The 18,406-nt window shown below is 47.8% G+C and overlaps 6 protein-coding genes across 6 annotated transcripts; 2 read left to right on the plus strand and 4 right to left on the minus strand.

Annotated features, from left to right (window-relative positions):
* Positions 1-169: 169 nt before the first annotated feature.
* Positions 170-2,374, minus strand: GGS25DRAFT_471844 (uncharacterized protein). The gene is made up of 4 exons (XM_049259380.1): positions 1,884-2,374; positions 1,406-1,825; positions 1,082-1,350; positions 170-1,022 (listed from the first exon to the last, which is right to left on the minus strand). The coding sequence occupies exons 1-4, from the start codon at positions 1,963-1,965 to the stop codon at positions 309-311; spliced, it is 1,485 nt and encodes a 494-aa protein (XP_049121799.1). The 5' UTR covers positions 1,966-2,374; the 3' UTR covers positions 170-308.
* Positions 2,375-5,917: 3,543 nt separating this feature from the next.
* GGS25DRAFT_517313 (mitochondrial ATPase inhibitor, IATP-domain-containing protein) lies at positions 5,918-6,441 on the minus strand (the record flags this gene model as incomplete). The annotated part of the gene is made up of 3 exons (XM_049263369.1): positions 5,918-5,957; positions 6,048-6,176; positions 6,317-6,441. The coding sequence occupies 3 exons, from the start codon at positions 6,439-6,441 to the stop codon at positions 5,918-5,920; spliced, it is 294 nt and encodes a 97-aa protein (XP_049121800.1).
* Positions 6,442-10,713: 4,272 nt separating this feature from the next.
* Positions 10,714-12,234, plus strand: GGS25DRAFT_527550 (putative 14-3-3 family protein ArtA; the record flags this gene model as incomplete). The annotated part of the gene is made up of 5 exons (XM_049265101.1): positions 10,714-10,774; positions 10,860-11,166; positions 11,229-11,470; positions 11,528-11,598; positions 11,656-12,234. The coding sequence occupies 5 exons, from the start codon at positions 10,714-10,716 to the stop codon at positions 11,770-11,772; spliced, it is 798 nt and encodes a 265-aa protein (XP_049121801.1). The 3' UTR covers positions 11,773-12,234.
* A 1-nt stretch (position 12,235) lies between these two features.
* GGS25DRAFT_51930 (uncharacterized protein) lies at positions 12,236-13,892 on the minus strand. Its single transcript, XM_049263682.1, has one exon. It carries the CDS (start codon positions 13,677-13,679, stop codon positions 12,699-12,701), a length of 981 nt encoding a protein of 326 aa, XP_049121802.1. The 5' UTR covers positions 13,680-13,892; the 3' UTR covers positions 12,236-12,698.
* Positions 13,893-14,306: 414 nt separating this feature from the next.
* Positions 14,307-14,930, minus strand: GGS25DRAFT_517316 (uncharacterized protein; the record flags this gene model as incomplete). Its single annotated transcript, XM_049263370.1, has 3 exons — positions 14,307-14,342; positions 14,397-14,457; positions 14,560-14,930. The coding sequence occupies 3 exons, from the start codon at positions 14,928-14,930 to the stop codon at positions 14,307-14,309; spliced, it is 468 nt and encodes a 155-aa protein (XP_049121803.1).
* Positions 14,931-15,239: 309 nt separating this feature from the next.
* Positions 15,240-18,332, plus strand: GGS25DRAFT_471858 (DEAD-domain-containing protein). Its single transcript, XM_049259381.1, has one exon. The coding sequence runs from the start codon at positions 15,525-15,527 to the stop codon at positions 17,766-17,768; it is 2,244 nt and encodes a 747-aa protein (XP_049121804.1). The 5' UTR covers positions 15,240-15,524; the 3' UTR covers positions 17,769-18,332.
* Positions 18,333-18,406: the final 74 nt, after the last annotated feature.

Raw genomic sequence — 18,406 nt, forward strand, 5'->3', positions numbered from 1 at the left:
GCTATACTCATGAGTGCTTGGATTCTCTCGCCGACCTTGTGTAAGAGTAGATAGGTAGACACGCTGGTCAAGTTCCAGACTATCTAGGCACCTAGTTTACCTAGGCATGTACGCAGTAATTCGTTTATACTGCCTACACGGAAACGTAGGCGTAGCATAACGTGATTATCTCGTTATTAAGTTAGGGTGAATTTGGACTATACTCTACTTATACAATGTCATAACCTAGAGAACAAGAAATGAATCAAAGAGTAAGTCTTGAAAGCGAGGTGGTAGGTATTAATATTATTTGTATTGTATTGCGCTTTCTACTTCCTAGTTTTCCTGGCATGCTTCACGAGGTTTTCTATGACGCCCTCGAACGCCTCTCTGTCCCCGACCTTTTCGTCGGCACGCTTCTTCCAATACTCGAGCACCTCTTTAGCCCGCACTTCCATGTTCTGCAGCTTCTTCATGTGCTGCTGGAGTTCTGGGACGGTCATTCCGGCTAACGCTTCTTCTGTGGTCATGCACAGCTGCTTCGCTGACACTAAATCCAACTCTGGTGCCTCAGGGGGCCCCTTCCGCCTCTTCGAATCCGACCTTGGTTTCTCCTTGCCTTGAGAGTCTACGGAGACTGATGAATTGTTATCGGTGCCGGGCTTCTTGAGCTGGGAGGCAGACCGAGAATCCGTTGATCCGCGCAACGAGCCATTCGAGGTGGCATGACGGACGGATGGTAGCACGAGCTTCTTCTGTTTAGAAGCTGGTAATATCTCATCTAGATCCACAGGTACACCAAGCGATACAAGAAATAGACGCCTTATGCGGGATCGGATCCAATCAGGAGGCTGAAGAGGCGGAGGAGCAGCAAGTTGTGACCAAAGGGAGGCGCTCCGTGGGTTGAAGAATATAGGGTTGTCCTTAGGAGTGGATGATAGGGCTGGGAGCTCCTGTACTTCAGGAGAGTATAGAGCATCCAGGTACGGTTCAGTCGCAGTCAATATGTCTTCAGAATCAAGACCGTCCAGGTCCAATATTGGCTGGCGAGGGAGATAGTTAGCATATTTGTGCGGCTACCTAACGAGGGCTCTAAACGTACAAATGAGGGAATTGAGACTTGGGGCTGAGGAGCAGACACAGGCGTCGATACTTCTGCCTCAGCCGCGTCAAAGCCATCGTTAAAGTCGCCAAAATCAGCATCTTCATCACCCTCTTCAAAATCGTCAAAGTCGTCGCCAAAATCGTCATCGTCATTGTTAATGCTATCATCATTCCCTCCACCAAAACTTCCCGTTGACTTTGCTGTCGAAGATTTCCTCCGTCGATGTGTTGTTGGTGATTGCAGTGATGGGGCTACAGCCGCGTTATCTACGAGGGCAGGGTCAATCGCACTGGGTAGCTTAGGAGGACTTGGCTGCCGTACCAGTTGCTTCTTTGGTGGTTTCAAGCGAGGAGGGTGTCGAATTCGCCTCGCCAGTACCATCAGGTTTGCGAATAATGTCTGGAGAGGCGTCTGCCTCATGGAGACTTTCACGATGACGGTGAGAAGAAAAGCCAGGCTCGTCTGCGGCTTCCTCGACTACAGTCTTTGGAATGGGATGACCCCCAGGCGTTACAGGTCTATCGGGGGAAACATATTCTGGCTTCTTATCTTGAATAATAGCAATCTCGTCGGGCTCGGCATCCCTTGTCCGTTTCTGGTAAGCTTCCGTACCCGGGACTTCACCGTAAGACGGCTCATCATCCACTTTCTCAACTCGGGTCCGCGGTACGGGCGAAATAGATCCAGGGCTGTTCTCTGGAGATGAGTGCGCATCCGAAAAGTGGTCGTCTGAGTCGGAGACTATGACGGGTAGAGAATTAGCGGTGAGAAGAACTCTTGAGGGGTAATTAAAACATACCAAGATCGTGGGCACCGGAATCCTCTACATCCTTCCTCTTTGGAGCCTCGAGGCTAATTGACGTCGTCCTCTCTCTAGCCATGATGGAAAGTGTGTTGGAAAAAATGAGCTAAGTGACCTGCACTGAAATTGAAAACTTGTAAAGTTGAAAATATAGTTGTTTACCACCACTGGAGGTTATGGCCTGCCCTGGTTAATACAACGAGGTTGACCTGAGGGGTACCGTAAGACAAAGTAACGGGGTTTGGAGAGCAGTTAAGGATAGGAGAAGACAATAGGTCGTATTTAGGGATCTAGGAAAAGGCTGTAGGATCTATAGAAGATATGTGAAGCTGCTGAATTATCTTTCCTGTCGTCCTGCCCTTTGAAGTGAAGTGATGTATAGAGATCGAAACTTGAGTTCAAGGATCGGAGACATATGTTACTAGTTAGGTAGGTGGTGAGGGCGGGCAGTTTCTTGGTAGGCATCATGTGTTACATAGAAAACGGGTGGAACTAATTAACTGTGGTAAAAACTTTAATGCATTCACTGTTACACTCAACGATACATAGTTAACTATTAGTTAAGCCTCAATTTGGAATGTGGCTGAAGCTCTTTGCGACTCAGGTGGTATGCACATGTGGTCTATGCGCAGCTAGTCGCGTCCAACTTCAACCTCTTTGAAGCTTGTCGCGCAAAAAAGTGGTCGGTCTGATCTGTGATGTAGACAAAAGAAAAAAAAAAGAAAAAAAGGTAAAGAGAAAGTATCACTTCCCTATCCACTTCAGTGCCACATTTAACGACAACATACATACAACTGCTAGGTACATGTTTACCTACTACCTACTACCTACTACCTAATTAACCCAATTACCCAATTCATTCTCTATGAAAGCTTTATTTTCTATGAAAGCTTTAACTAGTTCATTGGGTCACTAATTCATTTATAGCCAGATTAAGATAACTTTTTGACTTACGATAGGGTCATCATTGTTATTCTTCATTAACCAGGCTTGCGCATCTCTAGAATAATCGCTGACTTGAGGCTGACTTAAGGATGCGTGGGAGTCTATACTACTTAGTAGTAAACACCAGCTAACTAACTGGATTAGACGGACCATCACATTCCAACCAACAAACACGGGCAGTTATCGATTTCAACCCATTCCATTCTCCTCTCCACCAAACACACCACTAAACACACACATCCTTACATTCCAGCACTCGAATATTGCCAATATCGTACACCGCGTAGTACACAATGTCGATTTTCGGTAATGCGAGCTCCGGTGGCCAGTCCAACAATGCCACTACATCCAGTGCTCCCTCTACTGGTGGCTTGTTCGGCTCGTCAACCCCGACAAATTCGACCAATCTCTTCAGTAGCCCTCCCGCTGCTGGTTCTAGCTTTTCCTTTGGAAACCTAGGTGGAGGTACCAATCCTTCTACTACTACCCCGACTGCACCACCTGGAACCTCTGGAGGCGGACTCTTTAGCAGTGCTGCCAAACCAGCACTCGGAACAACGCCAACGAGTAACACCCCCGGATCATCTGGAGCTACTGGTGGATTGTTTGGTAATAGCTCCCAAACTCCCACCTCAAATCTCTTTGGTGGTGGTGCGAAGCCAGCACAGTCTACCAACCTGTTTGGAAATACTAGTACTTCAACTCCTCCCTCAGGCACCGCGAACCAAACAACGACCCCCCCTACAGCAGGCTCCTTTTCCTCAGGCGCAATGTTTGGAGGCAAAGAAAACAACCCTTCCACTAGCACTCCTACCTCTCAACCTGGCGGAATGTTTGGAACCAATGCCGGCAGTAGCGCCAGCAATATCTTTGGCAGCTCAACTCTTGGTAACACCCAAGCTAGTAAAGCTCCCGCTCCTAACTTATTAGCCACACCTGCGAAACCGACGTTTTCCAACCTCAATTCGACTACTCCTGCGGGCGCGCCTCCCACAAAACCTACAGCTAGTCTCTTTGGAAACCCCGGAGCGCAAGGCGCATCTCCCTTTGCCTCGGCGCCACAAGCAGATAAGAAGGAAACTCAGCCAGCTAGCTTTTCATCGGGTCTTGGAAGCTCCTCACAAATTGGTACGGCAGCCCAGCCATCGTCTTCTACCACGGGAACTCCTTCACTTCTTGGGAACGCTGGCCAGTCCTCAACCTCGACCTCGACCCCGAACCTCTTTGGCGGAAAGCCCACCGATAACGCGGGTGGCTTATTTGGTGCGAAAGCTGCAACTGCGCAAAGTGGCACACCAACTTCAACTGGACTTTTCGGTCAACAAGCCGCCAAGACTGCTGAGACACCCTCTACTAAGCCTGCAAACGCTCTATTCGGGGGAACCAGCACCACCCCAGCCGCACCCGCAACGCAATCCCTCTTTCCAAACTTGAGCAAACCCGCAAGCACTAATACTACCTCTGAGACAACTCCGAAGCCAGCAACTTCTATGTTCGCGGGAAAGCCAGCACCTTCCGAACCAGCCAACTCTACTACAACGTCTAGCCTCTTCGGCGGCAAACCTACTTCGGCGGCTGGAGCCCCGGCAGCTTCTGCCACTGCTTCTGCACCGACTTCCACTACGACCACATCTGCAGCCCCAGCCCCAGCTGCGAGCAGCATGTTCGGAGCCTCATCCAAAGCTGCGCCCGCAGCGGATGCGGCAGCGGCGCAAACCGCTACAGGAGCTAGTTCGACTCTAGGCGCTTCCACTGCCGGTCCTACATCTTCTATGGCGCGGCTCAAGAACAAGACGATGGATGAGATTATTACTCGCTGGGCCACGGATCTATCCAAATACCAGAAGGAATTCAAGGACCAAGCAGCCCAGGTAGCTCAGTGGGATCGATTACTGGTCGAGAACGGAGAGAGGATCCAGAAGCTCTATCTAGAGACCTTTGAGGCCGAGAAGGGAAGCCGTGAGATTGAGCGACAGCTCGTCGGCATCGAGAGTCAACAGGAGGAGCTCGAGTCATGGTTGGACAGATACGAGGGCGAGGTGGATGCCATGTTTTCCAAGCAGCTCGGTCATGGAGAGCAACTTACAGGACCTGACCAAGAGCGCGAGAAGACGTACAAGCTTGCCGAGAAGATCACAGAGAGACTGGACGACATGGGTCGTGACTTATCTAAGATGATCAAGGAGATCAACGAAATCTCCAGCACTGTGAGCAAGGGCAGCAAGCCAGATGATCCAGTAAGTTTTCATCCACGCCTAATCTATATAATATTGAACATTTACTAATGCGCCATCCTTCTCAGTTGAGCCAGATTGTCCGTGTCCTTAATGGACACCTTTCTCAGCTTCAGTGGATTGATACCAATGCTGCTGCGCTTCAAGCCAAGGTTGCCGCTGCACAGAAGGAACGGAACTCGATCAGCAGTCATTACGGCGGCCCAGAGCAAGAGAACGTGGAGAGCTTCTACCGATCCTACATGGGACGCAGATAGGTTACGAGGTTGGTAGTTCACCTGCCTACCTCATCATCCCTGCCTGGTAATAATTACGATGGTTCGGGCTAATGGGGGAGTAATTGCTGCAGGGAGAGGGTTTCGTGTAGGAAGAGGAAATTATGCACATATTTCAGGTTTCGATACACCCATGACAACATGTCTGAGGGTACGGGAATAGATTCTGAAAAAAGGGCATTGCGTGATCAAGCAAGGACGTGGGAATTGATTCTCAAGATAGCAACGAAAAGAGCACACCCATTGCATTATGTGTGCAATTGGCGGTATTTATGTACACTAAGACATGGCAAAAATGCGATGGCCGAAGGACGGAATTTTTTCCTGCTTTCTTGAACAGTTTGGGGGGTTTTTTTTGTGGCTTTTTCTTCCAGTTGGCTTCGACGAAAAGACTCCGCGTGTCGACGATGCTACTATGTAGGCAACTAAAGTAAAGTTGATTCCCCGTAACACCCGTAGAGATATCCCTCGGCTGTGTGTCCATTCCTTAACCTAACCTAACTCGTTATACATCCTGCGCAAGCTATGTACTCGCGGGGAACCATATTCCATGGATGGATGGATGGATGGATGTAGTCTAGTTTTGCTCGCCGGGTTGGTCTTTGGTCAACTCGTCGCTAAGAAGGGGGGAGTTAGTTAGTTAGCTAGTTAGTTTCCAACCCCCGGGGAGAGTTTAATATTTCAAGAGGGGGGAATAAGATACTTACATGTGCTCGGATAGCTTCTGTAGGTGCTCCTGCTGCTCGCGGAGCTTCTTGCGCAGCTCGAGGAGCTTCTCCTTCTCGCGCATGCGGATGGCGTAGTCTTCGTTGGCTTTCTCGCGCTGTTCCCAGGCGCTGTTTTTTGGGGGGGTTGCTTGTCAGTCTCTTCTTCTTTTCTTGTTCGGGGATTTTGTTGTTTCCGTTCCACTTAACCTTGAAGCAAATGAAGGGATGAGAATGGGAGAGGGGGGGGGGGAAGGGGGATGAAAACGTACCCGGGGCTGCCGCCTAGGCTGCCGTACTTGTTCGGTGATCCGGTGTCGCCGGCTGCCATGGCGCGGACGGTGGTCGAGAATGCGCGGCGGGTGGAGGGGACCTTGGTGAGGGTTTGGCGGTACATGGTTGGTTTTTGGGTTGTTGTGATGGAGGAGGGGGGAAGAAAGAGGAGGAGTTGTTCTGATAAGAAAGGAAGAGAGACAGAACACTTGGAAACTTTATTAGCTACGGTTTTAAATTCTAGATAGGTAGTGAGGTATGATGTTGAAAGAGGTGACGGGAAAGGTTACCTGATTCTCGGTGATTTAATTGGTTTGCGTGGATTAAGTGTGTGGCCTGATGAAGTCAGTCAATCAATGGATGAACGGGTGGGCAAAGCTTTCTTCTTTTTTTTCTGAACTTTGAACTTTAGCTAAGCCTGTCGGAAGATGACGGCGAACGCACGGACGAATTGGAAGCATAGGTACGGCGTGGTACTTGTACAGAAAACGGTGCGGAGCTCCCCTACAACCGGTATGGTTACGCTAGTACACAGCTGCTTAGCACCTAACAGCCTAGTAACAGGACCTCTATAAGTTTTAGAGTTAGTTGTATGAATTAGTGAATAACATCATCAGAGATTCGAGTGTCTACTAATACTTAGTAGTACATTCCACCACGCCATTCATTCCTCCTGGTCATCTGACTTGGGAATTCGTGCCACAGCCAGCACCATTCTATTACCTACCATTAGTCCTGCCGCGTACCTATCACAACTAGGAAATACGAAATCAATTTCATAGGATTCTATTTTAGTTCGGTACAACTTCTGTATATATAGGTATCCATAGGGAGGTATTTATAATTCGATGACTTTGGGCACTCATACCCATCGTCATGTTATCATGTGTTGTGGTATGTAGAACTAGAACTCCCTATTTAATATGTAGATGGTATTATCGACCTATATTAGTATCGATGCCGAGGGTGATTCCTTGATTCCTTGATTCTGTGAGAGTCCATCATGCTGAAAAGGGTTGGGCTGGAGTTTCAGTTAGTCATGCCTCAGCTATAGTGTTGGTTTAATACCACAGAACAAATCATGGTATCGTGAGGCTGTAAACCACACGTGCGGTATTAGGTATTGTATTGTATTCAAATTATAGAACTTGGAACTTGGAACTTGGAAGACGGGCATAAAGTTTTAAACGTGATGAGGGACATCCCGTCCCTAAATCCTAAGTCGGCCTAGACGGATTATGTAGTTACTTGGCAGATGCGAAGATTTTTACCCCTCCATGGCTTTGGTGACGTTGAGCATTATTGTATATATTGTATATACTGTACCTAGTATGATGAAACTTACCCCCCTCCCTCCCTGATTTGTTTTCAGGCCAGAACTTGCATTGATGACACAGTCTGAGATATTGGATCGGACAAATGAATGGCCCAAGTCCTTGAAGCCAGCTTGACGAATTCCTACCTACTTGGGTACCTATGTACCTATCCATGGATGTATGCATGTGTAGGTACCTACATGTGCGTGTGTGTGTACGAGTTATGTATTTGGGCTGCATGTGGTTGACGTAGGCCGGGATTCTTCCTTATCACCAGATGGAACATACATATAGTACCTACATCATGTAAGCACCGAAGCCATCGTCCATGCCTACATACACGTAGACCGGATACATAGTACTCCAAACAAAGAATAGAGTGACTCGTGCTCCAGATCGCTTTGATATAAACTCATCCCACAAAGGCGATTGGTCGACTCGATCCGTAAAACCCTTTCTCGGTGATCTGAGACATCGAATAGAATTATTGGGGGTCACTCATATGCCACCTACTTCCACATCAGTATTAGTCGTCAAAGTGGTTAGGGCTGCCAAATAGACCTAGGTTAGTACCCTACGTACGTCTAGTTAGGTTAGTAGCTTCAATTCTGTCTGGTATATGTAGCCCCAAGAAACATACGCATGCATTATCTGGCAGTCAGGTGCCGTAAGGTATCGATTTTGGGGGTGCCCAATGTATCGGTACGAACCAGCTAGATATTGTTACTAGTAGTAGCATGTCGGGCTGTGTATATTAACATGATCATGTAGTTATATAGATTCCGTCAAGAATTGATGATATGTACGTGGGGTATCAGTCTAAAGCCGATATGTACATCTATGTAATATTACATTGAAGGTAGCACAGAATATGTAGAACTGACGTAGAACATCAGAGAACATTGAAGCTGAAGTTGAGCAGGGAGGCGAAAGGGGATGAGCTATGTATGTAACTGGATAACATTAACATTGAATGCTTTGATGAAATACTAGGTATACAACCAGGCATTGCTTCTTCATATCGCCGTCTGAACTTACAAAGACCGGCACAACTTATATGGAATATGGAACATTGAAATTAGAAGATAGGTACATAAGGTATGTAGACTCATTGTAGAGGCCTACTACTAGTAGTAATACTGATGAAAGAAGGACTCGGGAAGATATCCAATGTGTAATATGTACCAAAGGTTTGGATTTGAGGATGATCCCATTTCGAGCCTTGTTCTAATATTCGATGTTCAATGTAAGGTTGTCAAATGATCCCATCCGACCTCTATCCGCTGCCAAGTTTATAGACTCGCTAGTTCACTGGTCAGTAATTTAGTTCAAGTTGGGCTCATGTGCTCTTAACAGGAACAGGAATAGAAACAGAGGCAGAAACAAGAACCTGCATATGGAATTAATGATATGTACAATGATATGTATGTAAATAAGTTCTTGAATGCTTCTAACCTAGTAATGTTATCGTTTCGAGGGTTGGAAGGCGTTAAGGTGAATGGTGAATTGACCACATGGCAGCAGATGCTATGTATTACTACTACATATGTAGGTACTACATGTAGGTAGTAGTAGGTAACTACCCTATGTATTGTACCATATGGGCAGGGTATATTTTCTACATAGCAATAAATACTATGTATGTAACTATTGAAATTACGGTAACTTACCGTACCAACATTCAAGTAAAAGGTTAACTGCGTGTGGTACTGGAGTTTTGATAGGTAACTACTAGGTACTTGAGCAAGTTGAGCTTGGTACTTGAAGTTACCTTGGTTCCCCCTACTTCCACTTAGGTAAGTTAGCCTTAGTTAGGTACCGACTGTGGTACCTACCCACTTGATTGATCTCCAGATGTCCCCCTCGGGCCCCTCCCAGCTTGAAGTTGTATGGTTAAAGATGTACAATACATAACTATTGTATGTACCTAGCTTATGTAGTACAATACATACAATGATTGATGCAGCAATATGCCAGTAAAATGGCAGTAAATGCTGGGCACACCCGCTCCAGAGTCCAGTCTGCACCTGCACCCTCCACGCTCCATGTCCTTCTTCACCTCAGGCTTCCAAGGTTCCCTCCAACAAAAACCAAAAAAAAAACCACAGCACACCTACCTGGACTAAACCTGGGTATCTACCACAAAACCTCTCCCAAACCTTTTGTTCTCCCATAAATCACTAAAAAAACAACAACACCATCTGATTCTACTTCTCCCACCTTGTCTTTGCGCTTCCATTTCTTGTGCATCCTACAGCACAGATCATTCCTTCATAAACCATAACTCAACAAATAAACCAACAAGGTATGTAATATGTCAATGACTATCATGTTATTCCCAAGCATCTCTCTCTCCTTTTACACCTAACCTACAATACCTACCTACCCATTGCTTGCCCTGCCTTGCCTTGCCTTGCCCTGCCCTGCCTGGCTTATCTCTTCCTTTGCCTGCAACTTTGTGCTTGTGATCATGTTCCTTGGCCTACTACCCTGAGTCCCGCCTTTTTTCCACCTTCGTCATCGCCCACATCTACGACCGCCTTCTTGCCGCCAAATCCATACGACAACAAACTTATCAACCATCCTATGCGACTCGTCCTCAAAATCAATTGATTATTGCGACAAGATATACACCTATCTTGTCAACTTTTCCTACACGCGTTTTCAAACCGCATCCGCTGGCGCAAACCCCACCGACTGCGGGGGATTCATCTTTTGATTCACAGTCGTACATCTCGAGCTTCTCAGCTTCTCGATCCATTTCGATCCATTTACGATAACATTGAACTACTACCTACTAGTAGGGAAGCGCGCACTTAAGGTTTAGGTTGTAAACAACTTTTAAACTCGGCCTGGTGTTGTTTACAACACTTATCAATCTTCCCAAATTACATTTACTGATTTCTTCCCTATTTAAATGCCCATCCCCCCCTGCTCCACTACATCATTTTTTTTTTCCACACCGCATTCATCTCTTTGAGCCAATTAAACACTACAAACACATCATTCAGAAAGATTCACAAACTGACTCTCTGTACCTTTGATTAGTCCTAATTCTGCCAGATTCTCCCATCGCCAAAATGGGTCACGAAGATGCTGTGTATCTCGCCAAGCTCGCTGAGCAGGCTGAGCGTTACGAGGGTAAGTGTTGCTGGTCTATGATTCCGATTCAGATTCCGATATCGAGATCTCACAAAGTGATCGATGCTAATTCTTGGGTTATCAGAGATGGTCGAGAACATGAAGATCGTCGCTTCTGAGGACCGTGACCTTACTGTCGAGGAGCGCAACCTCCTTTCCGTCGCCTACAAGAACGTTATCGGCGCCCGACGTGCTTCCTGGAGAATCGTCACTTCCATCGAGCAGAAGGAGGAGTCCAAGGGCAACTCTTCCCAGGTCGGCCTCATCAAGGAGTACCGACAGAAGATTGAGGCCGAGCTCGCTAAGATCTGCGATGACATCCTCGATGTCTTGGATAAGCACCTCATTCCTTCCGCCAAGTCTGGCGAGTCCAAGGTCTTCTACCACAAGATGTACATTTCCCCATCCTTATATTCATGTTACTATTCCATCCAATTAATCACCACGTGAACAGGAAGGGTGACTACCACCGCTACCTCGCCGAGTTCGCCGTTGGTGATCGACGAAAGGAGTCTGCCGACAAGTCGCTTGAGGCGTACAAGGCTGCCACCGAGGTCGCTCAGACCGAGCTGCCTCCTACGCACCCCATCCGTCTCGGTCTTGCCCTGAACTTCTCCGTTTTCTACTACGAGATCCTGAACGCACCCGATCAAGCTTGCCACCTTGCGAAGCAAGCTTTCGATGATGCGATCGCTGGTAAGTCATCAGACTCACAAGTTACAGGCAACGAAAGCCTAACTTCGAATTCTGCAGAACTCGACACCCTAAGCGAGGAGAGCTACAAGGACTCGACTCTCATCATGCAACTCCTCCGAGACAACCTGGTATGTACCCAACCTCATTTGAAAACTCTGATGAACCACCTACTAACATGGATATAGACTCTCTGGACTTCTTCCGAGGCCGAGGCTCCCGCAGAGTCTGCGGCGGCTGCTCCTACCCAGGAAGCCGAGAAGGCCACCGAGACCCCCGCCGAGGAGCCCAAGGCTGCCGAGTAAAGAAAAGCCCGCATCCCTTACTAGTCTCTAGATATCAAAGGGGTCGATAGTGGACTGGGTGGAATCTGGTGTCTATGGAGTGTTTGATTGAGAACCCTCTATTTGAGATTCTGCATTGTTTTGTTTTTCCTTTTCCCCATACGGCAAATGCACAGGCCCAAGACTTTGGAGGGTTCTCTTTTTCCCATAGGCAAAAGGGCTTAAGAGCTTTTGGGAGGTCTTTCGCAGAATGCTTGCCCATTAGACTCTAATGCAAATTCGTCTGGACAATAAACCCCATACTTTCGACAGCACTCTGTAATAGCAACGCTACGAGTTCGTGATAGTCTTGGAAGTGAGGCCTTTGTAGGGTGATGTTACACCCAATGGCAATGGCAAGTGGTATGACATCACCTCAACCAGATGGTTCATTAGGTATAATACGAAACACTTACTTTCCCCATTCTCGTATTTGCATCACGATATGGGATCTATTTGGTTTGCACGTCTCACTCGTAAGATTTTCCTGAAGGCATAATTAACGACTAGTCCGTCATATTCGTAAGTACTAGAAAATAATACAATGCCGATTCTTGATGCCCTTTACATGTTGTCGCAGCCCTTCCTGGCTGGTCAACTCCTATACTAGGTATCCAGTCTGCTGCCCAAATACATATCGCGAACAGTAGCAACGCCATGTCAAAACCCCAGGTACCTAGCTAGGTACCTACCTATCTCCGATATGTACGCCCTTCTTCAATGTTTACAGTACATAAATCATTATTAGTACAAGACATGAATATAAATCAAATCACATACTTCAAGTTAAAAGTTAAGTTCCCTCCTAGTGTGATTAATTAAGCCGAGTTATCATCAAAGGTTCCGGTTGACGGAACTCGACTCTTTTTTTTTTTTGGTGGTCTCGCGCTTTCTATTCTTAACTCTATCTACCGCCGAGTGGCAGCGACGGATGATGATGATGGTGATGTGCCGGACCCTGACCCCACTGTCGCGGACCCCGTCAGCGATATCCCCCAGTTCACGGTCCAGTTAAAAGTGAAGCCCCTGCGGGCGCCGCTGCCGCGTCGCTCACCGGCTGTGATGATGTCGATGTTGTTGTTGTTGTTGTTGCGTGGGCCGAGGGTGTCGGGGGGGTTGTTGATGCCTCTGGGACTAGTGCTAGCTGTAGCTGTAGCTGTGAAGGTGGCGGTAGTGGTGTTATTGCTATTGCTGTGCTGCTGATACTCATCATCCTCATCCTCATCCTCATCCTCCTCATCATCATCAGCGGCGGCAAATAATACCCTGACCCACAGACTACAGTCCAGACACTCGACCATGAGCACGCCGTCGTCCTCGAACTGCGCGAGGTTGTCCTCGGTGAAGGCGTAGCCGCGCGGGTTGCCGCACCGGCAGGGGCGGTGGTACACCCCCCCGTTGCGAGGGTCGTACGCGACGTCGTCGAGGTCGACGGTTTCCAGGCCTGTGGGTTGGAAGGGGGGGCGGGAGGAGGGGGAGGGGGAATGGAGGGTTTGCGTGTAGGCGCGGCGCTGCTGGGGGTTCGAGAGGATGGAGTAGGCGTGTTGGATTTGGTCGACGGTGTATTGGATGCGCGGTTGGGGCTTAGAGGAAGAGGAAGAAGAAGAAGAAGAAGGGGAAGGGGGTTTCTTTTGGGAGTTCTCTGGTTTTGAGGTGGAATTGGGGGGAGGGGGAGGGGTAGAGGAAGATGGTGGCGGGGTGGTAGAAGAAGAAGCCGCGGGCCCAGCCTTGTCCGGGTGGTATTTCAATAGGGCCCGGCGGTACGCCTGCTTCACGATCTTCTGCTGCTGAGCAGCACCCGTCTGCCCCTCCAGGTGCTTGGGCGACAGCGCGAGGATGTCGTAGAGCGTGGGCTCTGCCGATGTGTTGGATATGGGAGGCGGCGGCATGCTTACTCCTGCTTGCTATTGCCAGTGCTTTGCTTTGCTGGAGCCTCGAGGAATATAGATGCAGGGTAGGTTTATGACCAAGCCAAGTTGAGTTCGGGAATCTCCCACTAGTCAGATGTACTACCAGTAGTATGAATAGCGAAATCTAAAGGTTCTTATAGGTTGGGTGTAAGTTGTCGGGAACTAAACTTAGCAAACCGGTTTTTCTTTTTGAAGTGGGAAAAAGACCAGAAAAAAAGTTGAATCTTGGATCGAAAGCCACGTAGTCACGTGACTGATAGAGGTCATCTGTTCTATATCGTATTCCTTCAGATGAGGCACCTGGAAATGCTGGTTGGTAGGTATTGGTATGTATAGGTGTGCGTGCCTGTGTGTGGGTGTATGTGGCTCATATGTAGTAATCTTGGAAGTTTCACCTACCTAGTTACAAGCACTGGCTTCTCGGGCATCTCACGAATGGTGCACTCCAAGAATTACGAAGTCAATCATCAATCTGGACAACAGCGATGGGGGATGTTGTTGTATGTTTCTTTCTTGTGATTTCCAGTCATATAGCACGGGTCTCTCGTGTGGAGTAATACATGGGTTTGTACAGTTCGTTTCGTTGCAATATCATTATATAATTGCTCATCGTGGGTACTTGTTCCATCTGCCCTTTCCAATCTATATATCTTCGTTAGTAATGTAGAACATCTTGGACGATTCAGCACGACTTACCTTCCGCCATTCCCTGACGAGTCTCGGCATACCCAGCATAGCCGTTCTCCTCTTTTCCATCCTGTTTCGTATGTTAGCATCATAGTTCTCCCATGAGTGGTTAGGTGTATTATCATATATCCTAGAGTAAAACGTCTCGAATATAGAAAGAAGTATGACATACTTGACACCCAACATTCTCTCATGCAAGTGACCCTTGACAGATCGGCCAACACCAGTACCACGAACTTGCAAACCGTACTCGACTCTGGTTCGTATTCTCGTCTCGGTGCCCTTTGATGTGAAGGGCAGTAACTCCTCTACCCCTTGCTCTCTCGCAAGCTTCGACAGCTCGGCCTGCCGCCTTAGAGAGAACTCTGGATCGTGCCACTTTCCGGTGATGGGGTGTTTGTGTGGTAAGAAAGGATTCGGTGTCGCACCATCCTTGATTGTGTTCGTTCTCGTCGAGGTAGGGAGGATCTGGTTTGGGGGGTACTTGGCGAAGAAGCGCTGCAGGCGTGGGTGCAACTGCTTTGCGAGTTCGACATATCGCATATTGGTCGCCATCCCCAATATTACTATGTAGGAATGACGTCTGAATGTGGTTGCGAAAGGAGAGACAGGGAGGCAAGAGGACAGGAAGACAGGAAGACAGGAAGAGGTAGGTTTATATCTATCTGCTTGTCTGTATGTATGTCTGTCTGTCTGTCTGTCTGTCTGTCTGTCTGTCTGTCTTAATCTGTCTCGCTCGTCAAATGCGAAAAAGTTAATCGCAAAAGTTACTATGTACAAGAGCTGCTTGCTTCAACTATAAATTTTTGGTGGTGAATTAATAATTGACAGGGGTCTGAGCCAAACAAAAATCCCCGATTAATTCTTATCGTTAGTTACCTACAGTACAACTTGTACAATACCTACACCTAGGTTAGGTAGTTACATACCTAACTAGCCCCGACACGCCGATTTGGATTTATTGCCTTCAACTTCAACCTCAACCTTGCAGAATACACAACCAAATAATAACAAAGCAACTGTTTACATAAAGATAATTCATTTTTAACCTCGAAATCGAACCCCAAATAGATTCTCAATAGTCATACATATCAAAATTCTATCGGTTGGAATCCAGTGTCGACACTATTTTCAATCATGGGGATGCAACCGCGAGCCGGATCATTAGCACATAGCAACGGAACAAATGGCACAAACAGCGAGGCAAGCATCCGCAAAGAACCTCTCGATATCGAGGAGGTTCTGCGCAAAAAGAAAGAGGCCAACGATGCAGCTGCGAAACCTAGATTTATCCCCAAGGCTGAGCGCGAGCGCTTAGCTGTAGAGAAGGAGAAAGAAGAAGAACAGAAGCGACGACGAAAAGCTGAGGAAGAAGCTCGGAGTAAACCTAGCGGGAGATCTACAACCAGAATAGAGCCCGATAGACGACATCCTGACCGTCACGACAGAAACCAGCCCCCAGCTGTTCCGACTGGGCCTAGAGCTATGCGTCAAGCCGGCCACGACAGACGTGATGGCGGTGGTCGCGACGGTGGCCGCGAAAACGTTGATACGCGAGGAAAGTCAGGGGGTAAGAAAGCGGTAGCAGGCGAAAAACGGGCTGCTCCAGAAGAGACAGAAGCCGCATTAATACGAGCACGATACATGGGACCAGAGATAAATCAGTCGACCTTCTCGGCAAAGAAGAAGCGAAGGAGGACCACCGAAAAGAAATTCAGCTTCGAATGGGATGCCGAAGAAGACACAACTCAGGATCACAACCCAATATACGCAGAAAGGGCTGAGCCGACCTTTTTTGGAAGGGGGAGGCTGGCTGGGTTTAGTGATGATATGACGGAGGAAAATGCTAGGAAATACGCCAGGTCGCTTATAGAACGCGATCCTGAGAACGGGGCACAGCGAGCCCAGGAATTACTCAGCATGATGCAGAAAGCAAAGGAGAGAGCGAACCGAAATGGGCTAGGGAAGCATTGGTCAGAGAAGAAGCTCGAGGACATGCGCGAACGAGATTGGCGCATCTTCAAGGAAGACTTTGGCATCGCAACAAAGGGCGGGCTAGTTCCAAACCCGATGCGAAATTGGCAGGAGTCTGGCTTGCCTCGAAGACTGCTAGAGATAGTTAGCAAAGTCGGATACGACGAGCCAACACCCGTCCAGCGTGCAGCCATTCCTATTGCTCTACAAGCAAGAGATCTAATCGGTGTTGCCGTTACTGGTTCAGGAAAGACGGCTGCATTCTTACTACCTCTACTGGTTTACATCTCCGAGCTACCCCCTTTGACGGAATTTACAAAGAATGACGGCCCTTACTCATTGATCATAGCACCAACCCGAGAGTTAGTCCAGCAAATCGAGACAGAAGCAAAGAAGTTTGCGGGACCACTCGGATTTACTGTTGTCAGCCTTGTTGGTGGGCACTCGCTCGAGGAGCAAGCATTCGCCCTTAGGAACGGTGCCGAGATAATCGTTGCCACACCCGGTCGTTTAGTTGACTGTATTGAACGACGCCTGCTGGTTTTATCACAGTGTTGTTATATCATCATGGACGAAGCGGATCGGATGATCGACATGGGCTTTGAAGAGCCCGTCAACAAGATTTTAGATGCACTACCCGTCACCAACGAAAAGCCAGACACTGAAGCCGCCGAAGATGCGCAGCTGATGAGGCGGCATTTAGGGGGCAAGGATCGATATAGACAGACTATGATGTACACAGCTACTATGCCGTCAGCTGTCGAGAAGATCGCTAAGAAATATCTACGTCGCCCCGCTACGGTAACTATCGGAAATGCTGGAGAAGCTGTGGAATCAGTTGAACAGAGAGTCGAGTTCGTTCCAGGAGAGGATCGTCGTAAGAAGCGATTGCAAGAGATTCTATCGTCTAACGAGTTTGCGCCGCCCATTATCGTCTTCGTCAACATCAAGCGCAACTGTGATGCCGTGGCTCGAGAAATCAAGCACATGGGCTTCTCTGCCGTCACTCTTCACGGTAGCAAGACTCAGGAGCAGCGAGAACAGGCCCTGGCCTCTGTACGCGGTGGCTCGACCGATGTTTTGGTGGCGACGGACTTGGCAGGCCGTGGTATTGATGTTCCCGACGTCTCTCTCGTCGTCAACTTCAACATGTCCACAAACATCGAAAGTTACACACATCGTATTGGCCGAACGGGTCGTGCCGGCAAGAGTGGTGTTGCTATCACCTTCCTAGGTAACGAGGACTCGGATGTCATGTATGACCTCCGGCAAATGCTTTCAAAGAGTGCGATATCCAGAGTACCAGAAGAATTACGGCGTCACGAGGCTGCACAGCAGAAACCAAATAAGGGGCCCAAGAAACTTGAGGAGAAGGGTTTTGGTGGAAAAGGGGGTGGATGGGACTAGAGTCTTGCCCATAAGACAGGCTTACTTACCTATGGGAACTCTTGACTCAGTTTGATGAATGGATCTAATACAGTAACGTGTTTTATACACGATCGAAATTACCTTTCAGGTTGTGTCCAGGGCCTTCGATGATCTTTAATTGCCAACAACAGTTTGTGTTTACTTCGGTATCTATCCATCTGATGATCTACCACTTGCCCCTGAAATTACTTACATTAGTAATCCTTTAAGATATTTGTACGGGTAAAGGTTTCAGTTGGCTGTGAATGTTAGGGGCTCGTTTGCTTAAGATAACTTGAGGATATGTAGTGTATTGCAATGAGCCGGGCGATGTAACAGACAAACAGGAGTCAAGCATGGTTTCCATAGGTTTCTATGTCTATATCTTCCCGATGCCGGACTTGACAAGCATATCAACCTGACAACACATCAAGGCATATTCGTCTATGCATTCGTTAGGCATCAGGAAGATGAGAAGAAGGCAGTAATGGCGGGAAAGGGATGGAAAGAAGCAAGGTCTTAGGTATGCAAAATAACAAAAGAGAAAATGCAAAGATTTTTTGATCTCAACATTTGAATGTAATACCTACATATGACCTACATATGTAGTGCTAGATGCTACTAGGAAGGTACTAACC

The sequence above is a fragment of the Hypoxylon fragiforme genome (genome assembly GCF_022984875.1).
Source record: "Hypoxylon fragiforme strain CBS 206.31 chromosome Unknown GGS25scaffold_1, whole genome shotgun sequence".
Lineage (NCBI taxonomy): Eukaryota > Fungi > Ascomycota > Sordariomycetes > Xylariales > Hypoxylaceae > Hypoxylon > Hypoxylon fragiforme.

Bases quoted from the DNA above. Each gene is read 5' to 3' on its own strand.
- GGS25DRAFT_471858 (XM_049259381.1), top strand. From the start codon at position 15,525: ATGGGGATGCAACCGCGAGCCGGATCATTAGCACATAGCAACGGAACA.
- GGS25DRAFT_51930 (XM_049263682.1), bottom strand. From the start codon at position 13,679: ATGCCGCCGCCTCCCATATCCAACACATCGGCAGAGCCCACGCTCTAC.
- GGS25DRAFT_471844 (XM_049259380.1), bottom strand. From the start codon at position 1,965: ATGGCTAGAGAGAGGACGACGTCAATTAGCCTCGAGGCTCCAAAGAGG. The intron at 1,826-1,883 runs GTATGTTTTAAT...TACCCGTCATAG, and splicing joins TTCCGGTGCCCACGATCTTG to TCTCCGACTCAGACGACCAC. The intron at 1,023-1,081 runs GTACGTTTAGAG...CTCCCTCGCCAG, and splicing joins AAGTCTCAATTCCCTCATTT to CCAATATTGGACCTGGACGG.